General features: G+C 46.8%; 1 protein-coding gene across 1 annotated transcript; it reads right to left on the bottom strand.

Moving 5' to 3' along the window:
* Positions 1 to 471: 471 nt before the first annotated feature.
* Positions 472 to 15,379, bottom strand: Proser2 (proline and serine rich 2). Its single transcript, XM_036188451.1, has 3 exons — positions 15,180 to 15,379; positions 4,798 to 5,041; positions 472 to 3,303 (listed from the first exon to the last, which is right to left on the bottom strand). Exons 1-3 carry the CDS (start codon positions 15,315 to 15,317, stop codon positions 2,282 to 2,284), a joined length of 1,404 nt encoding a protein of 467 aa, XP_036044344.1. The 5' UTR covers positions 15,318 to 15,379; the 3' UTR covers positions 472 to 2,281.
* Positions 15,380 to 16,164: the final 785 nt, after the last annotated feature.

Raw genomic sequence — 16,164 nt, 5'->3', positions numbered from 1 at the left:
TCGGGGACTGCTGGGTAGGGCTGTCTGTGGCTGCGAGACTCTAGTTTGGACGGCTGTGTAAAGAACTGTTAGTAAAGAAAAGGAGAAATTGTTTTGTTTGTTTGTTTGTTTTCCCCTTGACTTTTACATAGTACGATAGAGTTTCCTAAAAATGAAGAACTGTTTATAAATGTCACCTGAGGAGAAACTGGGAACTTCAGATCTACCTTTCCTTTTTATTACACTCTTGCTTTGAAATATGGTCCTTCAATGCTGGGAACTAGCCGTCAATTAAGAATGTCCCATCACATAACTACTACAAGGAAACTAATTCTTTTCAGCAGACAAGACACACAGCAGGGCCCTCAACACTCACAAAAATGGGGCTTTAATCATTAGGGCTTTGGACACATGAAATAAAGTAACAGTCAATATATGGATTAAATAGAAAGAAAACATGAATAAATAGAAGAAAAAGCAATAACCCTTTAAAAGGAAATAATATAGTGCATAATGTAATACAGTTGTTTATAGGTAAGATAAAATGTGTTTTTCAAAAATGTCATTACAAGAATATATTAATATACAGTTAAACTCATTCTACTCACAATAAAGTCATAGGAAAATCCTCTATAAAGGATATTTGTAACAGCTGTCTTAAGACCTTCAATTATTAAACACTGTGTATGGCATCTCACTTTGTCAAAGAGAGACTTCCTGGCTCCAGTCAGCAAATCCATCATAAGTAGGAGCAAAATTAAAAGTACTTTTAAAAGTTTAAAGCCCTTATTTAAATTAAGATGAAAAAATGTCCGAGATAACTTCAGGAGAAGAACTGGGTGAGTTGCTAGGCCGTGGTTCTGAGGAAATAAAACCTAATTGTTCATTTTCTTTAACTTACAAGGTAAGTGGAGTCCCCCGTGAACATGGCCTTCAGCAGCCCATTTAGAAGTCTGAGTCTGAGTAACACTCAACTGGAAAAGAAAGGGGTTCTCTGTAACCCAGCTGCTGAGGACCTGTGGGTGTGTCTCTCAGGCCAGCCCTTCCCCGTCTATTTTTAGAGGTTTGAGACGCCAGCCTTAAATAGTTTTTTGATAATAACACTTGTGGCCACAACTCTGCAAGACAAAGTCTGGGAGAGAAGGAAACTTCATGCTGCAGAACTGTTCAGTTTTCTCCTTCAAATGAGTCCCAGGATGTTGTTCACAGTACACAACCAATCAGATGGTTTCCTTCTGTCTACTAGCAACCCAAAACTAGTGAAGTGACAAAGATTTTAATTTTTCTTTAAATGAAAAAAAAAAAAGTTCTTAAGTAAAAACAGGAACTATCTTGCTTATTTGAAAGCAGGAAATACTACTTTAATTGGGAACAGAACATACGGTTGAGGAAAAGGTACTTGGGGTTCACGTGTCCTTAGCCAACTTCCATAATAGGAAGAATTCTTAGCGCCTGGACACAACACTGAGGCGTCTGTGGGAGAGAAGGAAGTGTTCATATCCTGTAGTTAGATAATGGTGTCTTCAGAAGTAGAGACTTATGTACTAATAAATGTGCATACACAGACACACGTTACTCACGTATACGTTAGCACAGGTACATATATTATACACAACAGACTCATACACATTCCAGGAGCAGACGTTAGAGTCGCATGAGACTTGCTTTCTCGAAATTACCACCTGTTCCAAACTCGGCCTCTTGTTTCTCAAAGTTCAAAGTTAGGGCAAATCTTACTCAAAAGGGCTCGTTCAGATTTTCAGTTAAGAAAATGGGGCAAACCAAATTCTGTCAAGAAAAAAAAACCCACCCAGATTGGTAAAGTACCATCTCCCACCCTTCAAAAACAAACACACAAACAACCAGACTTCAAAGTGTATATTGACACTGTAAAAATTTAACAAGCATTCTTTTTAATTTTCGAGGAGGCGGGGGAATCCTGAGTGTCAGAGAGCTACACCGGCTTTCAAGCCCTGCGTGTGGGATAAAAGGCCCGATCAGAGATCCTGCACCAAGTCAAGCCAAGGCCGTCCTCTCATAGAGAAGCCATAGATCATCTGCAGCCACGGAAACCCACAGGTCCTAAAGGTTATTCCGTGACCCCAGCAAAGGAAGAGGACTGCTCGGAGGCCTGGTCCTTGCTCCGCTGGCCTCTGACACAGGGAGGGATTGGGGCAGAGGCTTCTTCCCTGAACGTGCAACACTTCCTGCAGTCCGGCTCCTGTGCCTACAGAACGGGACACCCAGTGCGGGCATACAAGGTCTACCCAGCCACTCCGACAGACAGGCCCACCCGCGGCCCTCACAAGTTCTCCTTCAGCAGCCCGAGCTTGCGCAGGGCCTCACGTCTTGCTTCCTCCGTGGAACCGCGGCCGGAAAACTGCACCGTGATGCCCTGTGGCCGGAAGCCCACAGCCCGGGGGAGCGAGCCGGTGCGCTTGCGGGCGTCCTGGGGGCCGTCCAGGCGAGGCTCGTACAGGCTGCGGCTGGCGTTCTGGCGCGCCAGCTTGCCGGCTACGGCGGGGTCTGGCCGGAAGGTGATGGTCTTGCTGGTGGGGGCGAAGGCGCTGGGCTCGCTGCGTAGAGCCTCATGCACGCTCTGGAAGCCGTTGGCCAGCGCCGGCTGCTCCGTCTGCACGGCCCGGGACTGCTGCGCTCTGGCTGGGCCTCCTGCACGCGGCCCGCCGGGCTCCCCGGCCATGCCCACCCTGCCCTGGGCGCGCCCCCCGTCCGCAGAGCCGCCCCTCTGCTCCTCCGCCTTCTGCCACCGCTCTTCCGACGACGTGTCGCCCGCGGCGATGAAGGACATGCCATTGATGTTGGCCAGGACCTGGGCCTTCCGCTCCTGCACGTTGACGGCCGCCTTGGAGATAGTCTTGTTGAAGTCCTTGCCCGCGCTGTTGGTCACACTTATGTTGCTGGGGAAGCGGTGGACCTTGGGCGCTGGCTGGGCCGCATGTCGGTGCCACACGCCGACCTGGTCCCCATTTCGAGAGGCTATCAAAGTCGGCGTCCTCCATTCCCCAGGCCTGCCCTCCTTCGATGGGGACGTGGGGGACAGGGCTTCGTTTCCCGCCAACTTCTCAGAAATTTTCTGAGCAATCACCAGAGGCGTGGGCACGGAGCGCGGCAGTTTGGGATGCTCTGCGGGAGGAGAGGGGGGCATCAGCTCCTTTCGGGGGGCAGAGGGCGCAGAGACAGGCGAGTTGGGTGGCAGAGGAAACACCTCAGGATCCCTGGAGTCTGGTGGTGGCAGGGAATTCTCAGCGGCTTGTTTCCCACCTTCAGGAACAGGAGTGCCCTGCTTTGTAACAGATGGGTCCCCTGAAAGAGAAAGGTCTCATAAGTTTTCACACCAGTAAAAGTAGACACGTGGTGTTCCTGCCCACTGAACTTCAGAGAGTAACCGTAGGACACACTACCAACCTCTCTAATGCCTAAACAAAATGCTGGTCCTGCGGCCTGGGCTGGTGAGAAAGAACGAAGTCCATTTATTCTCAGGGCCATACACTGAGAACCAACAGATTTCTGGAAGGATGGTAACCATCTAGAGCCAGAAACAGCCAGTTAGGAAGCAGTCTGGAAAAGTCTGCTTCTGAGGCTCCACCACCCGGGTGCGTGCGTGCGTGTGTGGGTGCGTGCGTGCGTGCGTGCGTGCGTGTGCGTGTGCGTGTGTGTGTGTGTGTGTGTGTGTGTGTGTGTGATGTGACAGGAGGCAAGCAACGGCCACTTCATCAGGGGTCTTTACAATGAGACACCAAGTGAAGGATGAGGGTGCCAGTCTTGAATCCTAGTGCTCAGGAGGTAGGGAAGGCAGATCACTATGAGTTCAAGGCCAGCCTGGTTTACACAGTGAGTTCTAGGACAACCAAGACCACATAAAGAGACCCTCTCTCAAAAAGCAAACAAAGATATGAAAAGATGTGGTTAGAGAATCACTGGGTACAAGTGCTGAATTTTCCAAACCCATTTCCTTTGTTGTGACTATGTGATCTAATCTTTTTAAAGGACCAGCTGGTTCAAATTATTTTAGGAACTATGCTTCAAAGCAGAAGTGTAAAAAAAAAAAAATGGAGAATTTATTGTCTCTTCTCTCAAGGGTTGGCTGCAAACCATTCTCTCTTTGTATGGAATCCATGACTGCAGGATGTCAATTCTGAGTGATGTAGTTTGCTTCAAAAGGAAGCATACATAGGCTGAGAGCGGTGCATACACTGTAATCCCAGCACTTGAGAGGCGGAGACCAGAGGACAGAGTTTGAGGTCAGGCTGGGATACCCAGCAAGTTCCAGGATAGCGGGGGGGATCCTTTTCTCACAAAGAAAGATGTGCCCCCACTCCCAGAAGACAAACACCTGTCTTTACAGTCTGCAGGGCACAAATGTTTTCTTGCTTCTTTCTTTCTTCTCCTGACTAGTCTTAGGTGCTTCCCAGCAGCAAATGAAGGCTGTAAGAAACTTTCCTTCCGGTTCTATCCCAATGGGCCTCAGCATACCTCCCTCCTCATTGGTGCCGCCCATGATGCAGAGCGTACAGAGTGGGTGCTGGCCTGCCCTCCTCTGCTCTTTCTACCTCACAGAGCCATGTGTTAGAAATGGGACATAGCCTTGCAGCACAAATCAAGTGCCCTGCAACACCGTCTTTTTGGAGTTCCCTTGCAGGAGAGACTACCAAGAGGAAGATTCCCCCTTCCGGAAGCTGAACAGCTTCAAGAGCTTCTGTACTGACAAGCACAGGCCAACGGCGGGGAGTGCTGGTGTGCCTCAGGGGCACCACCAAACCAGGTCAAAGGCATGGGGGGGGGGGGACCTCTGTGTACCTGCTATGTCAGCAAGGCTCTCGGCTTCCCCAGGCACAGGTCCTGGCCGCACTAAATCGATGACATCTTCAGGGTCGGAGTGACTGGAAGGGCTCTCTTCCAGAGACTGTGGAGAGTGGCAATGAATGCCACTGTCACACAGGGCTGGCTCATCAAAGTCATAGTCCAGGGAATCGAGAGTCTCTTCGAAGAACAGGATGACGTCCTTCTCCTCATGTGTGAGGTGCTTCAGGCTCTCATCATCCTGCAAGTAGGTTTGGGGATTGGTGAGAGATCAACAGCGATGTCGGCAAAGAGAAAGTCACAAAAAGGAGCAGTCAATCCCTAGTCTAGGGTAGACTTCTCTGTGTCCTGGAAGGTCCCTGCCATTTGGGTTACCCCACTGGAAAATGACCTGTAAATCCCTCACTATTTTCTCTGCATGGGGAAAAAAAAGGTACTGTGAAGATATGCAGCAAAGCCAAAGCCTTCACCCCTACCATGAACTCTGGCAGGGGTGACCAATAAGTCAGTACAATAGAGGAAGTCTCCTCCAGGAGTTCCGATACCAGACATACTGCCGTCTCCATACTAACAAGGGAGACTTCTCATTAAACACTGGACTCAACTCATTATTTATTTCCCCTTCCTCCAGAAATGCTGCTAAAACAACAGGGGTCTTATTAATGATTCATTATGTTTATGGTATGAGTGTTTTGCTGGCAGATACGTCTGTGCCCTGTGTGTGTGCCTGGTGCACAGAGGCCAGAAGAGGATGCTGGATTTTCTGGAACTAGAGGTCCAGAGAGCTGTAGGCTGCCATGTGGGTAGCACTAGGAATCGAACCCAGGTCCTCCGCAAGAACAAGTGCTCTTAATTGTTAAGGCATCTCTCCAGCCTAGGACCTTATTAATTTCCTTAACTAGGCATAAATCACAAAGATAAAAATAACAGGAAGAGATGACGCCACAAATGGGGAGTCGGAAGGCAGAAGGAAGGTGGAGATGTGAGATGAGCCAGGGCTGCGGTTCACATCAGTGCTGGGAACGCCTGTAGCCAGCCTGCTGGGTACTGTGTGACCTGGACTGAGCCCAGCCAGGAATACAGTGAAGGTGGTGCTTGAAGGGCAGAGCTGGGTGGAAGTCTCCCTCAGAAGCAACTGAGTCATCCCAGCAGAAAATGAAGGGTTGATTCTTAAAGGAGTTCGTAGTGGAGGCAGTGGAGCGGAGTTGATGGGGAGGAAATGTACAGGAAATGGAGGAGGGGGCGAAATGAAGCCAAATGGATTCCCTGTAGACAGAGCACTGTAAGAGCCTTGGGGGGGGGGGGGGTTGAGAGCCCAGAAAGGATTCTTCCAATCTTCAGCAGTATTAATTTACAGGTGGAGGCCAGTCAACACTTCCCACATTAGAATTTCAACCAGGGGCTGAAGAGATGATTCCTTGGTAAAGGGAACACATTGTTCTTTCTGAGGACCTGAGTTGAGTTCCCAGCACCCATATTAGGTAACTCACAACTGCCTGTAACTCCATCTTCAGGAGATCTGATGACCTCTTCTGGCCTCAGTGGGCACCATAGTCATGTGCACACTTCCTTTCCCCCATATACACATAGTGAAGAATTAAAAAATAATAAAAAAGAAATTTCAATCCATATTTTTGAGACAGTCTTGAGAGCTAAAGGTGGCTAAAGGAGACGGGGTGGATTTGTGAGTTATTTGAAAAGCAGAATTGGCCCCTCACATGACATCCTTTTTGCACTATAGCTGCTACACACCCACACTCTTCCCTCTGTTAGACTTCACACTTGAGAATCACATCCCAGGGGCTGGAGAGATGGCTCAGCGGTTAAGAGCACTGGATGATCTCCTAGAGGACCTGGGTTCAGTTCCCAGGGCCCACATAGCAGTTCAACCTGCCTGTAGCTCCAGCTTCGGAGCTTCTGACATCCTCACACAGACACATATACAAGCAAAACACCAATGAACATAAAATAAAAATAAGATACACACACACACACACACACACACACACACACATTGCAGGTTTTCTTGCATCCCACAGGGAGTTATTGTAACCAAAATGTCAGATCCCTCCTCACCATGTAAATCTGTTCTGACCTTCTGACAGCTAGAAAAGCTTCTAAGAAACCCAGCACTACTCACTTTGTCATTAAAAAAACATGTGTATACACAACACACATACATATATGTATGTATGTGGCAGGAGAGAAAGCTCGGTAGTTAAGAGCACTTGTTGCTCTTGGAGAGGACCTGGATTTGGTTCCTAGCACCAACATGGTGGCTCACAGCCATCCTTACTCTAGTTCCAGGAGAGCGGATGGTGCACAGACACACACGCAGACAAAAACACTTATACACATGAAATAAGATAAAATAAAATCCCCAGCTCCACACGCACATTGGTGGTGACATCTGAGGGTCATACACACATACTGGTGGGGACATCTGAGGGTCATACACACATACTGGTGGGGACATCTGAGGGTCATACACACATACTGGTGGGGACATCTGAGGGTCATACACACATACTGGTGGGGACATCTGAGGGTCATACACACATACTGGTGGGGACATCTGAGGGTCATACACACATACTGGTGGGGACATCTGAGGGTCATACACACATTGGTGGGGACATCTGAGGGTCATACACACATTGGTGGGGACATCTGAGGGTCATACACACCTACTGGTGGGGACATCTGAGGGTCACAATGTATGGCTTTCCCGACTCATCTCTTCACCACACGCTTTATTTTTATTGGACGGCCTAGTCCCCACATTCCACACATGCTGCCCTCAGTCACATAACATAAACATTAGGTAAAAGTTTTCAAAAACAAGGCCCTAGAATGGACCTTCAGCTTAAGATGCATTCCGATTTCCCACAGAGGACAAAGTAAGAATGGACTCTAAGGGGGCTGGAGAGACAGCTTGGCGGCCGAGAGCACTTATTCCTGCAGAGGTCCTGGGTTTTTTATTCCCAGCACCCAATGGCTCACAGCCACTTGTAGCTCCAGCTCCAGCAGATCCAGTTCGTCCTTCTGTTCTCCACAAGCACCAAGCACATATGTGGTATACATGCACACACAGGTAAACACTCTCAGGCATTAAAAAACAAAAGGATGGGCCATGTCTAATCCAAACTGAAAGCAAGCAGTCCCAACATGAGACCGAATCTGGAAAACAGGCTTAGGAAGGTGCTTCCCACATGCCTGTTCATGCCTGCACACTATGGAAGGTCCTGGCATGACTTTCCAAGGGTCTCACCACGACTTCACCTTCTGTTTTGCCCTTTCTAAACCTAGTCTAGCAAGTGCCGACAGATCTCACAGAGATGCCAGCGTGAGTCTTGTGCAATTTACCTGGGGGTTCTTCAATTCTCTCAGTGTTCCTGTTTCCTCTCACTAATTACACAAGATACAAATCAGCTCCGGCCCATCTGCTCAGGACAAGACCCCCAGGTCACTCAGACCCTAGCACCCTCAACCTGAGGGCTTTCTCTTTAGAGCTGGGCCTGAGTGAATGGCATGATTTCTTTGCAGTCAGCCTGGCCTGGAGTCCTAGATTGTGGCAAGGTCAAACATGCTGTGGGTTTGGCGTGGTTGCCCAACTTCTAAGACCTGAAGCTTTCTCCCAGTGAACCTAGACTCCACATACCTGGGAGAGGAAGGAAGGCAAGGCTGGGCAGTGCAGCCAGGTACACCAGGCCTGGCAAAGGGGCACCTGGTACCAGGTTAAGATGGCTCCTGTCTACTCCTCCCATTCTGGGGAGATGCTCAATGCTGCCTCTGATAGGGATGTAAAAGGAAGATATTCTTGGCCCCAAGAGAGAGGTTGGGCAGTAAGAGACGTGTTAGCTAAATATATCCAAAGTCAGAAAGGAGGCTATGGCCAGGGGAGTAGAGCAGGGACTGGAATGTGACATAGGATGGGCATAGGATTTCCTTAGGGGAGATGAAATGCTCTAGAACCGACTATGGTGATCTCTGCACACAGAGAAACCATTGAGTTTAACTGAACACACAAAACATAAAAATTGTGTACTTTTATGGGGTCCCATGTAATACCAAACTAGGCCAGATAGACTCATTTCTTCACACACTTTTCACTGCAGTGAAAACTTTGAAAACTTTTCTTCTGGGTTCTGCAAGTATAGCACACATTGTTGTTGTCATGGTCAGCAGTGAATAGCACACCAGAACTGGTTTCTAGCTAACTGTAGCTTAGTAGCCCTGACCAGTCTCTCCCCATCGCGACCCTCGCCAGCCTCAGGTGACCACCATTCTGTCTGCAACTTCTGTGAGACTAACTTTCTTTCAAAAACGTTTCCTCTTCTTTTACTTTATGGATGTGGGTGTCTTGCCTGCAAGTATGCCTGTGCACCATGTGTATGGCTGGTGCCCACGGGGGACAGAAGAAGGTGACAGATCCCTTGGGACCTGAGTTACAGACGGTTGTAACCTGCCTTGTGGGTTCTGGGAACCAACATGGATCCTCTGCAGGATCCAAGTATTCTTAACTGCTAAACCATTTATCTCTCCAGCTCCAAGTTCAAGATTCCGTATGTGAGTGAAATCATGTGGTGCTTGGCTTTCTGAGCCTGCCTTATTTTGCTAAACACAACGGTCTTCATCTAGCATGTTGTTGCAGATGACAGGGTTTTATCTTTTTTATGGCTGAATAGCATCCTGTTATGCATATATAGCACAGTTTCTTTATCCATGAAATGTATGACAGGCACTTGGGTTGTTTCCATGTCGTGTGTGTGTGTGTGTGTGTGTGTGTGTGTGTGTGTGTGTATGTGTCTATGTGTATGTGTGTTTGGAGATGGGCTCTCATTATGTATCCCAGGTTTAGATTCACTACATTACCCAGGTTGGCCTCAAACTCATGATCTCTCTGCCTCTGCCTTAAGACCTGGGATCAAAGGCATGTAACACCATACCTGGCTCTTGCATTTCTTAGTAACTGTGAATACTGTCACCATTGCCATGAAAACACAGAATGTCCTTTGAGATACTGAACTGCTGGGTTATATAGCAGATCTAGTCTTCATTTTAAAGGAAACTCCCTCCTGTTTCTTGTCACAGCAATGCTAACCCCCACTCACGCTAATAGTGTACAAGGCTTCCCTTTCTCTACACCAGCACAAGCACTTGATGTTTCAGTCATTCTGATAATAATCATTCTTACGGAGGGGAGGTGCTATCTCGTGGTGTTTTTGATTTGCCTTTTCCTGGTGATTAATGATGTTGAACTCCCACCCACCCCCAATACCTGTTGTATGTCTTAAGAAACATCAATTTAGGGTGATTGTTCATTTTTCAATTGGATTTTTTTGTTGTTGAGTTTTTGATTCCTTATGTGTTGTTACTATCAACTTCTTTACAGATGAATAATTTGTAAATACTTTGTAGGTTGTCTCTTCACTCTGTTGCTTATGTCAAGTTGGTTTTTATAACTAATGAGAAACTGGATTCATGTCAATCTTCTGCAAGCGGACATCCAATTTACCAGTACCACTGACTGGAATGCCCATACTTTCTCCAGTGTGTGTGCTTGTAGCATGTTTGTTGAAAGTCAGCTGATGTGTGTGTAGGTTTAAGTCTAGGCTCTCTATTGTGTTCCTCTGGTCTGTGTGTCTGTATTTACGCTAACACTATGCTGATTTTTGCATGTGTGTTTGTATGGAGCTAACAATTAAACTTAAGGCCTTGCACATATGAGAGAAGTCATGTGCCCACTGAGCCATACCCCCAGCTTCTACTAGGCTGTTCGATCATAACTCTGTATTGTACTTTAAAAATAATACGTATGGCTATTTTTGCCTAAATGTATATCTGTGCACCCCCTGCATTAGGTGTCCATGGATGGCAGGAGAGGGCATTATATTTGGAACTAGAGTTATAGGTGGTTGTGAGCTACCGTGTGGGTGATGAAACCAAACCTGGATCCTCTGCAGGAGCAGCCAGTGCTCTTAACCACTGATGTGCCTCTCCTGTCACTCAGAGCTGTGGCATAATCTGGAGACAGGTGATTTAACAGCATCTGCTTTGTTATCAAGAAAGCTTTGACTATTTGGTGTTTTTATTGTTGTTTTTCACATGCATTTTGGGTCTTTTTTTTCAAGTTCTGTGAGGAATGAACGTCATTGGTGCTTTGCCTGGGACAGCAATTGAATTGGAGATGTAGATGCCTTTGGGTAGTCTGGACAATGGGTTAGGATAAAAATGTTCTAAAAATGACAGGTGGTGATTGCACAGGCCTGTAAATACAGTGAAGATGGTTAAGTGGTACACTTTAGGTGAGTGAACTTTAAAGAATGTGAGTTACATTTCAATTTTTAAAAACCAAGGCAGTGGAATAGACACCCACATGAAGGGGGGCAGGAAGACTCCACAGTGGGCACCCTGGAGTGGCTGGTTTGGAAGCTGTTTTTGATAATCATTTAGGAAAGAAAGACAAATATATATGTGTCTTATTTATTGGGCCAGTAAGTTATAAAAAAAGGAAGTTTGTCTGCATTAATTATGAAGGTTGTATGACACAGGAATATTTTAATGAAGTCCCTTTCTATAAAGGTTATTTTTAATGTACCAATAATCTTCAGATGCTAAAAATGGTGTCTAGAAAACCATCTCTCACTTCTTAGCCCAGCATGCCAACCTCAGGTGAGGTTTACCAGTCTCTGGGGAGAAACTCTGCTCAAGACATGTGAAGCAGTCTCTCCCCTAATGTGTATGTTATGGTTTTTGAAGAAATAATCTATTAACTAATTTTCAGATCAGAATTCCAAGTGCTAAGTATACTGGGTGATTAGAGTGCACACTGAACAAGCCTCCTGCAAAGAACACAGTCTTCAGCTGGGCGATGGTGCCATGCACCACACCTCTACTCCCAGCACTCAGGAGGCAGAGGCAGGCAGATCTCTGTGGAGTTCGAGGCCAGCCTGGTCTACAGAGCGAGATCCAGGACAGCTAGGGCTGTTACACAGAGAAACCCCATCTCAAAATAACCAAAACCAACCAAGCAAATAAACAAATAAAAAAGAACAAGAACAAAGCCTTGCCAACCACCACTATTCATTCATGTAAACCAGCAGAAGAGAGCTCTCTAGTCTGATTCAAAGAGAGGGGAGTACCCAGATAAAAGGCAGAAGACAGTGGGAAATGTCACAATAAAATTCATCACTCAGTACAAATAATATAGACTTTCTGTCACCCTGGCTGTCCTGGAACTCACCACGTAGACCAGGCTGGCCTCAAACTCGCATAAATCCACCTGACTCTGCCTTCTGAGAGCTGGGACTAAAGGCATGTGCCATCACACCCGACTCCTGTATATACTAATTTTTTTAAAGGTAGATGACAAACTTTTCTTTGGGGTGTGTGTGTGTGTGTGTGTGTGTGTGTGTGTGTGTGTATGCTTAAGCAAGTGTGAGTACAGGTGTGCACGGCCATGGTAGTTCTATGGAGGTCAGAGATGAGAGGACAACCTTGGATGTCAGTCTTCTCTTATTTACTGCTACACACACCAGGCTAGCTGGCCCTTGACCTTCCGAGGATCTATCTACCTGTCTCTGCCTTGCCTCACACAGCAGGAACGATGGGAATGCAGACACACAGGACTGCACTTGGCTTTACTTAGGCTCTAGGGATTTGGCCTCAGGTCCTGACACTTGCACAGCAAGCCCTTTCCCCTGTTAGTCAGCTCCCAGCCTATGATGAACTTTAAATGAATGATAGTGATCCAAAGTCAGTTGTACTGATCTGTGTTAGAACAGGTTAGGAATAGGAGGTTTGGGGTGGGAGGGCAGGGGAAGGACACTAGAGAAAGGAAAAAATCCAGACCTTTGGTTGAACTTAATACCTGAGAAGACTTAAAAAAGACACTCTAAAATAACCTCTACCTTAACAATCACTCGCTTTTACTCTATGATTTAGTTAGACTTTTCTTTTTCCTTTTGTTTTTGTTTTTCAAGAAAAAAACATTTAATTGAATTACAACCCGAAGAATGCACCAAGGAACCAGAAAGACCAATGGAAAGAAAGTACATATTGTAAAAATGAGGACAACTAGAGCCTGGTGTGGTGGCTCATGCCTGAGCTACCGCACTCAGGCTGAAATAGGGTCATCAAAAGTTTGAGACCAGCTTGGGCTACATGTAGATATTTCCATGCCAACCTGGGCTGCATAGCAAGACTCATTCACAAGCAAGCAAGCAGGCAGCAGGCAGCAGGCAGCAGGCAGCAGGCAGCAGGCAAGCAAAGGTAACTAAACAAATATTTTGAAAAGAGACCAAGACTCTTCACAACTCATCCTCCAAGTAGGCAGGCAAGGATATTTTCTCTTGGTGGAGTCTGATTTAATGATCACGTATTCTTTTTTTTCCTCCAAGATTAAATTTTATTTTATATGTCTGGGTGTTTTACCTGTGTGTATATAGGCACACCATATGCCTAGTGCCTAGGAGGTCAGAAGAGGGTTTCAGATCCCCTAGAAGTGGAGTTACAGATGGCTGTGAGCATCCATGTAGGTGCTGGGAACTGAACCCAGGCCCTCTGGAAGAGCAGCCAGTGCTCTTAACGGCTGAGCCATCTCTCCAGCCAGATCACATGTTCTCAAAGACAGCAAAGACCTGCCTGGCATTTGAGCAATGCTTTACTGATTTAATTATGTAAGTTGATGCCAAAATGGAATAAAGGCAGGGAGAAGACTCACAGCTTCAGTGTTGTGCTGTCTCTGGCAACCCAGGCCAAGCCACCATAAGTACACATGGCACTTCCCTACGGCAGAACAAGGGCTTGATTATGCTTATTTCTAACTAGACACTGTTGTAATCTTTTTTTTTTTTTTTTCTGGGGCTAACTTCAACCTGTACTTCTGAAGTTAAGAAAGGGACACAAACAAATCAGCAGAGAATGAGGACTGTGTGCAGTTTTGATTATAGAACTGCAGGAGAATGACTTCAAAGGCTTACAGCCGGGCTCGGTGGCTTTAAAGTTCTTCAAACTGGCCATGGAACCCTTGATCTCTCATCTGTCTGATGTTCGGGGCGCCTCATAAGCTGTGCCACCCATCCTAGCTCCATCCACGTCTCGATGCAGTCTTGAATAAAAGCATGTTTTATTCGGTTCTTGTACACACTAACTTCTAATGGATTAAACAGAAGTTCTTTGGCTATGTCCTCAAATAGTTTCTGGTCTGGTGTGGGGAAGAAGCCAGCCCCGGGCCACTTTCCGACCAGACTGCCTGTCTTCTTCTTCCTCTTGAAATTACAGAGCAAATGCTTATCAAAATCCTACGACATTGTGTGCACTTGGGCTCACCAAGAGAAGAGCAGTCCCACAGCTCAAGAGTCCTCCATCCTTACTCTGTGACTAAGGGGTGTGCCAGTGGGTAGCTCATGAGCTGGTAATGTGGACTAATCATAGACGTTCTGTGACTCTAGGACCCAAAGTCCATTCACTTTGAGAGCTTGGGTGGGGGTGGGATTCACGAGAGTTCACACTGTATTAAATCTTAAAACCTTGCCAAAGAATTTGGATCACTGTGTTCGCCCAAGTCATAGATGAAAATGATTAGGGAGCATTGTGGGGTGCCCCCAATCCTCAGAGAGTGGGCACAGATTAGGGTTAAATTCCTTAGGAATTAACCCTATGAAGACCTCTCTCTTCTTTCCAACAGTCCAAAATCCCATTACTTTCTAGAAGATGCTCCAATGTGCCCTTGGGTAGATTAGGCTTCAGGAACACATGAAGAATAGGAACTCAAGTGAGTTCCAGGACAGCCAAGGCTATACAGAGAAACCCTGACTCTGAGGGAAAAAAAAAAGAATAAGAACTCAAAACTGTGAATGTGGTTCTGCTCCTGAAGTGGACACGAGATGTTTTTATGAAATGGTATCACCACTGTGCCCCCTGAGTCAAGAGGCTAAGGACAGCTGGTCTACCATGCCAAGACTAGGAGTACCAGAAAGGGAGTACTTGTGAAACAGACCTGAAGTTCTCAGGTGGGTTAGCTCTGTGTAAGGGTCTGGATCAGAAAGACTGGGCTTTGTAAAGTGAGCTGTCTTTACCTTACGGGATGGTGTCCGTGCCCTGCCCCCACCACCACTACAAACACCTAGGTTGTCAGTGATTGCAAGCATGGTCCTTTCTGGAGATAAACTGCCTTGAGTTATTATCTGTGATCAGAGATTTGCTCCGCTGCCACGTGCAAAATTTAATATGATTAAAAAGAAAATGCCAGTTCACCAAGAAGTATTCCAAGACATTCAACAGGGTTTTGTAAGCTGTTCCTCAAAGGGGTGAAGAGCTGAGGCCAACTCAACCAACCAACACATCTAAAAGTTTTAAAGAAAGCAACCACTCACCAAAGTGAAGCTTCTGGACCGAGAGCTGCTGCTCCGGCTCTCCAGACTGCCACCTCTGCTCAGGTCACTGAGCCTGCCACTTGGTGACATGTCAGAGTCCATCTCCAAAGACTCTGGTTTCTGCTGGTTCCCAGGCATCCCCACAGAAAGCTGGCACTCGTTGGCTCACAGGAAACGGGGTAGGAGCCGGGGTCCCATTCTGAGGCAGGGGAGGTCTTCTAAAGAAATCAAACACAGCAGCAGCAGTTAGTGACCTGAAAAATGCCCGACTGTTCCAAAGTAGCATGTGTGGAGGCCAGAGGACACCCAGATAGGAAGACTTAACACTGTGCAGATGGCTGTCTTACCAAAAGCAATCTACAGATTCATTACACTCTCATCAAAATTCCAACTCTGTTTTTTTTTTTTTAACAGAAATAGAAAAAAACAATATTAAATCGCACCTGAAAACACAGACTACCTCAGATAAGCAAATGAGGGTATGCTGGGCCTACAGAGATGGCTCAGTGGGTAAGAGGGCCTTCAGAACAAGCAGAAGGATCTGGTTTGAATCCCCAGCACTAAGTAAAAAGCCAGGTACTTGTAACCCTAGTGCCACAGTGTGTGTGTGTGTGTGTGTGTATGTGTGTGTGTGTGTGTGTGTGTGTGTGTCAGGGTAGTCACTGGGGCTTGGTGTGTATGTGTGTGGGAGTGGATAGGGTGGTCACTGGGGCTTGGTGTGTATGTGTGTGGGAGTGGATAGGGTGGTCACTGGGGCTTGGTGTGTATGTGTGTGTGAGTGGATAGGGTGGTCACTGGGGTGTATGTAGGGAGGGTCAGGGTGGTCATTGGGACTTGGTGGCCGGGTTGAGTAAGAATCTGTCTCAAAGATAGAGAGTGACAGAGTAGGACACCCAGTGTCCTCTGGCTTCCACACATGTAGATATAACCCATCCCCACAATTAATAATGCCAGAGGTATCACCATACCTGATTCCAAATTATGT

Source organism: Onychomys torridus, chromosome 5, assembly GCF_903995425.1.
Source record: "Onychomys torridus chromosome 5, mOncTor1.1, whole genome shotgun sequence".
Classification (NCBI taxonomy): domain Eukaryota; kingdom Metazoa; phylum Chordata; class Mammalia; order Rodentia; family Cricetidae; genus Onychomys; species Onychomys torridus.
Note: the sequence above shows the minus strand (reverse complement) of the source record. Positions and strands in the feature narration are given on the sequence as shown.